At 39.5% G+C, this 9,319-nt stretch overlaps 1 protein-coding gene across 2 annotated transcripts in view; it reads right to left on the bottom strand.

The window, feature by feature from the left end:
• Positions 1-1,919: 1,919 nt before the first annotated feature.
• The window catches only part of kif5ab (kinesin family member 5A, b), a 76,156-nt gene continuing 68,756 nt past the window's right edge, over positions 1,920-9,319 (bottom strand). The window contains exons 27-29 of one of the 2 annotated variants that reach the window (XM_084349559.1): positions 9,177-9,204; positions 8,646-8,758; positions 1,920-6,726 (exon numbers count right to left, since the gene is read on the bottom strand). In XM_084349559.1, coding sequence (XP_084205685.1) covers positions 8,659-8,758; positions 9,177-9,204 — 128 coding nt within the window. In that variant the 3' untranslated portion in view covers positions 1,920-6,726; positions 8,646-8,658. The remainder of the gene's footprint in view (positions 6,727-8,645; positions 8,759-9,176; positions 9,205-9,319) is intronic. The other variant, XM_084349560.1, reaches the window with a different exon arrangement.

The raw sequence follows: 9,319 nt of genomic DNA, 5'->3' as shown, positions 1-9,319 counted from the left end.
CGAGGGAGAATTATTATTTAAATCAGTGTGTTTCTACACTGTGTGTTTAAAACATTGCCAGAGGGGATCTTTTAAGTTTTAAATAAATGTGTTAGGAAACTTTCCGCTTTGAGGAAATGTGTCTCAAAAGCTGTATAATTTCAGACTGATGAGAAAATGGTATATGATACCACCTTTTTCTTTACAGCAGTATATACTGCATACATCTCAGAAAGCCACAGCTACGACAAAGACCAATCAATCAAGATGTAATCAAACTTGATCAGAATGATGGCAAAGGCCATTTACCTTTGCGTCATTCGGTAATAAACAAATGACGAGACAGCACAACCACTTTTATGTCCTAGTTTTCAAAAGTGTGCAACTTGGACAGGACTTTAAAACAACCTTAAAGCAAACATTTCAATAATCAAACAGTGCTGAAGGGGACATTTCATGTCAAAGCATTTTTTTAACAGTGAGTTCATGTAAACGGCTGGTTAACTAATGAGCATCCAGCGCCAGAATCAAAAGCTCCTCGCTACACAACATATAGCACATGAGTTTTACATTGACAATCCACCTTTGGATGTTTATGTTAGGAGGCTGACTCTGAGTCCTGGTTTGCCCTACTTATCGATTTGTTTTGAGTGAAAGTCACTGTGGCAAAGTTGGGTTTTCACCTTGTTCCTTTAGATTTTTTTGGTCATGACTTTGACCCCAGTGTTACATGTTTGTCTCTCCTGGCTCTGCCAACATCTGGATTTGTTGACAATAAACTGGACTGCAGGAGAAAGAAGCTTATATTTCATTTTATAAATGAGCTCGAACCGCTCAGCGTTAGTAATATATTCTATGGACTCTCTCTCATGTTGATGGTTCAGTGTTATGTAATAGGGTGAATGGTGTCTCTGTCTCAGCCACTCCCCCCCTATTATTTGATTCTGCACTATGTAACGTCAGTGAGAGGATCACAGCGTTACATACAGTACATGTTTACCTCAAGATACAGGCTTTCAAGATGTAACATTGTTATGATGTGATGAGTTTTGTTTGTAGTTAGCACCTACATTACGTCTGACAGATGGTTACAGACCTGGGATTTGTATTTACGACAGTGTTGTGCTATGTGGGGGGCGCCAAGTTGCACAGAATGCCAATTTCTCCATAATGATGCTTTAAAAATGCAATATGTAAGAACTGATCACCTGTTGAATTCATACTTAAAACAAATAGGGGGCAGCATATCGCCAAAGTAACAGCTAACTGCTGCTAACTATAGCTGCCTTTAGCTGGTTAGTTCAATTAGCCATGCAGCTAGCGGTCCTATGAGCTGACCATGGCTGTAACAATATAAATCTGGATACAGCTGAGGAGGCAGAGCCCCGTTCATTCCTCTGAAAGCTGCTCAGTGCACATGAAGCCAAAAAAGCTTCAAATTCTGATAGTCCAATGAGTCATTTCCCGGGGGTTGTGACGCTAATAAAAAGAAATTATCCACTGTTTTACAGCCGCTTCTTTCACCTGTGAATCACGTGACGCTGTAATGACACAGTTTGGAGTCTAAGAAAGTTGGCTGACTGACTGTGACCTCTCAGACTGTGAGCAATGCTGGTGTTAACACTCTTAGCGCAGGAACTTTGGACTGCTGGGGCTATCTGTTCAGCATGCTAACTTCAGCAGATGTCTCTGCTACACAATACATATTTGACATAATGTTAAAACTGTTATTTCTTCACATTCTGTTGATAATTTAAGGAATTTTTTAAGATTTAACAGTAAAATTCTTTCATATTGCCCCTTCAAGAAGATATATTCATGGGAAAAATAACAAAATTGTGAAAATACAGACCCTTTCTAAGTATTTTGATATATATTTCAAAAAAACAAAAAGCTCAAATAGTCAAAGTCGTGGAGTAATAACAAGACAGCGTAACACGGATTTGTACACAGGATCATCTTTATTGGAAGGAGTTTCATGAGATAACAGTACTGTTTCTCAGCAGCTACAGAAGAGAGTACTGCATGCACTAAATCACACGCTATAAACAAACCAGCCAACGCACAAAAGTACAAACAAACACAGACATTTTGCCTCTGTTTTTTTTTTTTCATTCCACCTTTCCATTCGTGTCATAGTTTTATTTCTGCATATTTAGGCTACAGTATCACATATTATTTACCTTGCCAGGATATTTTCAGATTTGTAACACTTAATGTCAGACAAACAGAACGAAAAGACAGAAAATAAATTCTACGCTCAATCATCCAACGGTATACAACCATAGTGCACGTCGGGAGAATCGTTGTTTTCTTTGTGGTTTTCTGATTAACAGCGGATTGATAACAAAGGCCATTCACATTCAACTCATGGTTTCTATAGGTCGTCTGAACACACTCAACTTCAGTGATAATGTAAAGTTCAACGGCCCTTTTTCACCCTTTAGAGGAAGTCAAACTGAATGCAGTATTTACTGTAAAGACTTGTGAAGAGGAAGAGAGAGGGAATGTTTTTAATAAAATAATGTGATAAAGTGCTTCATGTATATCTAATAACCCTCAATTTGATAAAAAGGGAGGGTCTGTTGGTAAGGCTTTAGATTACAGCTCAGCTAATAACATTATAATTAGTATATATGGTGTATCAATAAAATACTACTGGGTGGGAGGAGACAATTTGTGATAAACTACTTTGTTTAAGAGGGACAATATACCACATTCACATACTGGCCATTTTCCTCTGACGTGGTGCTCGGGGTGGGGAGCTTGACTGATAATATTAATACTGCTGTGCTCCAGGTTGCGAGTCGTATAAATGTACTGAAGGAAATCTTGACAAACTGTTATCATTTCACCACTTCCCGATTGATCAGCAGCTGAAAAAATGATGGACAGTGAAGCTATGGAGGGACATCGGGTCATATTTCAAAGTAAACAACATATTTGAGAACCCATTAGCTAACGTTAGCATTCAACGACTTCCTGGTTAGCATTACCGTTTGGATACATCCAGTACATTTCGCTCCCAGGCTTAAATAAATGCATCTTCTGTCTGCTGTCACACTATCAAACAGTAGTGTTAGCTCGGAAGTAGCTGAATGCTAACGTTAGCTGATGTCTAACAGAAGCAAACGTATCTTTTCAGATGCTGGTCAATTGAGAAGTGGTGACATTATAAATATTGATCAGTGAATGAATGATTTGTCAGATTCCTTTGGTTTTTATGACTTGCACTTGGCCGACGTGTGAGTATGGTCTATGTGGCACAAGTGCAAATAGTGCACTGAACAAGTGATGGTATCGGAGTATTTATTATTATTAATTATGGTTCATTTTTATTCATCATTGACATTACTAGTACACTGTGAAGCCTTCTTTTAAGTATTTGTGAGTAAAAGTGCCAGATGGAGTTAACTCTTTATTCTACATAGGTACACACTGTATATGCTGATCCTGTTGGTCCATTGTTTGTACCCTGGAAGTGTACCAGTTCATTAAAAAAGTACTTATTGTGTAATTTAAACACAAATGCCCAAGTAAAGTATTTTATTGGTACCCCATATGAATGTACAATGTAATCAGCAAGCTGTAATCTGAAGTGTTACTGCTCTGTTTTGTTGAACTGACCGCAGAAAGTCAAAGAGTGAGGAGCTGCTAAGAAGACGCAGCTCCTGTCCTCTCATAAACACACACACACACACACACACACACACACACACACACACACACACACACACACACACACACACACACAGTCCCTCCACTGACACCCTTGACTCTCACATCCTGACTGTCTGATCAGGAGGTCGACAGCGAGAGCCTGACGGGTGGCGAGGTCCGTCACTGTGTGTAGACAGTCAATCAACTTATCTGCTCAGAGTGTACCCAAGTAATACAGAACATGTAATATATCTGTACTTTGTGTTTAAAAGTTAAACACCTCATTGGCGGATGAGTCACCATATCTGAGTGTTTGTCAGAGGGATAAGACACGGCTGTATCAGCTGCTGATAACCTACAGTAACCCCTGGTTTATGTCTCAACCAGAGCTTATATAGACTTACGTAGAGCAAGATCCTCTTTAAGTGACTCACTACAATAAGGGCTTTGGTTTCAATCTGAGGTGGTTCATACGGAGCTGTAAGATTTGTCATCTCCTGAACAAATTCATGTTGCAACAGCAGCTGCACACCTGCATGCATTTTCATTCAGTGACAAAGGAAATCCAAAGCATTCTGCAGTGTAAGAAACACTGTCAACATGATCAATATAAATTAAGACGACTCACATTCAACAACTGCTGTAAATTAAGAATAAATAGCAGACAAATAACATTTAAAATAAAGCAAATAATAATAATAATATATATATATTTTAAAGTAGAACTAGCAGTATAAAAATAGTTGCTACACAATTCTTTTTTTTTCACTGCCATGCTTTTGGTTGACATGACAATGACTGAATATCTCACAGACGATCCCTGACAGGCAGCTTTTGGAGGGAAGATTTACAGCTTAAAAGTCTATCTAGTAGGAGATAGTCAGGTTTTTTTTTTTAAACAATCGGGACTTGTGTGTTTTAGACTTGAATTCATGGTTCAGACGAAGTTGCTCATCAGACAGTTAAAACCAGTGCACTGTTGCAAAAGTCAGACATGTGGTGACTGATGTTAACCACTGAATATTTGAGTGTTTTATTTTGAACAGTCCTCTGACCAACTTCCTCTTTTAGCACAATGGTTCTTCCGGCTCTCAGTGAGACATTGCCACAGTCAGAGCCATCTGAAGATTTAAAGATTTTTTATGAAAAGTGTGATCTAAAACTTACTAGAGGTGGAATATAAGGGTTATATGGTGTATTATTCTTCTTAAACTAATATCTGAAATATATCCTCCAAGGGTACCAAAATACAAAACTGTTGCGTCTTGAGGAGTTGGATTCTGTACTGCATATATAAACTTAATTTACCTTTCTTTGATTATAGTAAAAAAGGTCAAATGTGTCTAAATTAAGGCTCGCCAGGTTCAACTACAGCAGGTGTGCGTATGTGTAGTTTAGTTAAGTGTGTGTTGGTCTACCTACTGTACGTGGCAACAGCAGCCCACATGAATGAAACCATCAAAGACTATATTGTTACTATGACTACTGGCACAGTTTCTAAAAAATCCTGTTATAATTAGTCTGAATGTTGCTTTCAGTTAGGATTCAAACTGTTTCAAAAAAGGAGACTTCTGATGACCAGCTATATTCTTCTTATTGTAAACAATTTCCATGAAAAGACAAAAACCAACACTGAACTGATCCTATAAACAAATATTAATTAATTAATTATGTGGAAACTTCTTGTCCAAGAATATGAAAAAAGATAATAAAATCTGCCAATGGGATAAATGGGATATTTTTTACGATTTTACAGACAGTAGTGAAAGGACAAGAAAAGGTACTGACAGATGTTGGAGCGTGTATTCAACAAATGATAATAGAAAAACCATTGTGGCCATTCATGTATGGATTACTGAGTTTACGAGGTGTGCTTGAATGCATCACATAGTCCCTTTCCCCTGCATGTGTGGGCGAGTGTGTCAGACAGACAGCAGAGGACGCAGAAGCAGTGTGCCTGCTGATTACAACAAAACGGGGTAGTGACTCTCAGCATAGTTTTTTAATTACATGACAAGGCCCAAATTAACCCGGATTGCAAGCAGCTTTTTGTGCCAGCAACCTCCATTGTGTCCATAAACACATCACTGAGTCACACTGCCGGATTCGTTGACATTATTCCTCATCACCACGAATACGCCATCCTAAAAACTAACCAGAGCAGAAAAAAGTGTATTGATCCACGGCTGAAAATAGTCCCAATAAATGCACTATTTCCTTCGGTTTTAGAAAAGTTTGCCAAAGATTACAGTGTTTAGTTGTTTTAAGAAATTACTGAGTCTTTTCAGGCCGGTTCCAGCCTCATACTGAGACAGAGGCACATGTTGTTGGTTTTAGTCTTTTCATGAGACATTGAGATATCAATAACAAAAACTGTGAATAAATCCCGTTAACACAGCAAATTTTTAAGACTGAATTTCCCATTTACATTGACTTACAGTGCTTCTCCTGCACCGCTGTTCAGACTGAGACATTTCCTGATCGTGTTGCCTCCCTAGCTCTCTTCCTCTTTTGTTTATTTTCAGAGAAAAGCTGAACTCCAACATTCAAAAATCGACATGCACAGTCAGATGTATAAATATTAGTAAAGTGGGCTTGAGGTTCACATGTTTTCATGTTGTTTCACTTTTTCAGATCCATACACATGTTTAATAATAACAGTAATGTTAAAGATTGAATGTACTGGTTTTATGTCCACTGTGATTCCCTCACCGAGACAAACAGCACACCCTAGTGGTTACCTACAGCACTGCATCTTCTCTTCCCCGCCTTTATTTGTGGTCCCTTTGGTTTTTTTTTTTTCCAGATCATTGGGGAGTGTGTGCAGCAAAATGGGTGTAAGCTGCCGGACCAGGAATTTGAGATGCAGTGCTTGCCATGGATCCTACTGATACCCACATACACCCCACATCATTGCACAGGAAGGAGAAGGGATTGAAGAGGAGCAAGCAGGGCGGAAAAAGGGGGACACAGGAGAGATAGAAGTCCGTTTACAGCAGGTTAGGATGGGAGAGGAAAGATAGGCTGGGAGGACAGAGATCAGCTGCATGCAGATTTTACAGAGGAGGCCTCAGAAAAAACGTCTGCCTGGAGAGAGAGAGAGAGAGAGAGAGAAACAGAAAGTAAGATCGACAGTCAGATTCATTTGAGAGAAACGCAGAGGGAGCGAATGATGGCAGGCAAGAAGGTACATCAGCCAGTGAGTCACACTAACGTTGCCAGAAGGAACATGTCGCGAGTCATTTTATTTCTGGTGTCTTCACTGAGACTTACTTGTGTTTGGAAAATGCACGGAGCACTCTGGGGACAGGTTTAGACTTCATAGGGTGTAAAATTCACCAGCACCGTGCAAAACTTATATTTACCCTGCGGAAAACTTCACGGCAGCTTACAGAGCTTGAAAAGTTAAGAGTTATAGTCCTCAGTCTGCAGGTTTACTGTTTTATAGAATTAACACGTTACTAGTTTTACCTGAAGAAGTTTAAATTAAGTTTCCGCACCAGTTCTGTGTCCCTGTTGGACATTATTATTTTGAAAACATGAAAAAGGCAACCGAACAAACCCTGTGACGGCAAAAGCAGTGGGATGAAATTAAAAAGAAACAGAGCCGGTGATTATTTAATCCACCTTTTCTCCTGGGTCTTTCCCAGAGCAATGTTTTTATAATGTTTAATCTTTTACCCTGATGATCTGAGACAGATGCTGTTTGTTGGCTGTTTTTGTGCAAAGTGTTTCACAGAGTGAGTGGCGGTATTTTTAGTACGGGATGCCCGAAAAAAAAAAAAAGAAAAAAAAAAGACTCAGTCCTTCATGCTGGCAGCTGGCAGGATTTCTGCTGTTAACTCGACACAACACCCAAAAGCTGAGACTTTGTGATCTTTAAAGTCATAGTGATGTTTCAAAAGACAGCGTCTGCTCCCAACCCAGTATATCTACTCTAATAATACATAATGGATACATTTATTGCTGCAAAATGGACTATACTAAAAACACAAGGTATGGATATGAAATAAATGTCTCTATTATTCCATCAATAAATCCTGTTTCAGTGTTCCTTTTGCATTTCATTTGGTAATCTTTAATGATTAGCTGGACCATTTTATGTAATGCCCAAGGCCCTGCTTCAACATGCAAGCTATTCTATTTTCTTTCCTGTTAATCCTGACACGTTTCAGTAATCAAATCAAATGTCATGCATGCGCCCGATGCGAGAGCCCTGCAGGACTTGCAAATGTCTCTGCAATTTGCAAACCACAATCACATGGGAGACACGACACTGCCTTCATTTGCGATCTTTGTGTAAGCCGAGATTGTACATTGTACTTTTGTGAAATGAGGCTGTGGTTAAAGGTTCTTAACATTCCCATGAATGTAAATAATGTAAATTCATGTATGAAGCTAATTTTATTCACGTGGCCCAGAATCACAAATCACTACTTGCCTCAAGGGAAGATCCTCGATTCAGATAAGGAATACCCTCCTCATATAAAATAGACCTTTAACATGGTGTATCATTTGTATATAATCACCGACACTCAATGTTACCACTCCTCCTAAAAATACTAGTACTTCCTGTACTTCTGTAGTATTCAAGTGCATTTTCAAACACATCCAATGCAATTTTAACTGAAAAAAGCTTCACAATCACAGTTAAATGAAGTGAGACTTTGCTCAAAGGCACAATGTTAAATTTAATCAAACGTGTTCAGATTCCCAGTACATTTGATCATAAATGAATGCACAACAAGTGAAAATAAGCAATTGATTGCTGCTAGCTGCTCATGTCACTTCTGGTTTTTCAGAGAGTCTATCCTTTATGCTCTCTGTGATGTACATTACTTACAGAGCAGATCAGGTGAATTTTTCCGTGTGTGTGTCAAATCCATTGGTTGCTTGGTTACTTGTGAGATTTGCACGTTTAATGACTTATTTTTCATCCATGATTTATGAGACCGTGTTGTGAAATAAATTGGCTGCAGAGCTGCTCTGTTTCTCTGTGCTCTCACCTGCTCAGGACTATTAGCTGGCTGAAGCCTCCGGCTGCAGGCTGTAGAGTTTGGCTGGGTCCTGATTGTCACAGACGTCAGTTCTGGACACAGAATTCACATTCAGACACATGCTACCAAACACACCAGCGTTAAAGGCGGCCGCAGCACCGTCACCAGATTCATCACCAGCAGCAGGAGCAGGAGCAGCAGTGGCAGTAACAGCAACAAGGGGGCAGCGACGGAGCAGAGAGACGCAGCAGTGAAGGAAAGCAAATCAGTGACGTTAGAGTAATTGTTCTTAAAACACAGCAGGGATCAGTGCATGCGGCAGTGCCATACTTTAACATGCCATTAGTCCATAACTGACTATCATCAAACATCCTAGAGGCATTAAGTTAATTACTTCGAACTCTGCCATTACTTCTGAACATGACAGCTATTAAAAGTAAATATTTCAGACACTTCGACAGCTGTTGTTAAAGGTTTCTGCTAAGACAGCAAACAGCAGAAGGTGTTGTGCAGTAAGCAAAGACAGTGCACCGCTCTTACCTGTTGTCATTGATATCTGTGGTGTTTCCTGTGGACAGAAAGAGGTGCATGAGGAGGCAGGCAGGTGCACAGTGCACAGAGAGGGTTGGTGATGTGTACATTAGGGGAGAAGTGGGTTTGTCACAGACATATATGGGTTTAAC

This window comes from Pagrus pagrus (genome assembly GCF_965226575.1).
Source record: "Pagrus pagrus genome assembly, chromosome: 3".
Classification (NCBI taxonomy): Eukaryota; Metazoa; Chordata; class Actinopteri; order Spariformes; family Sparidae; genus Pagrus; species Pagrus pagrus.
This window is presented reverse-complemented; position numbering and strand designations above follow the sequence as displayed.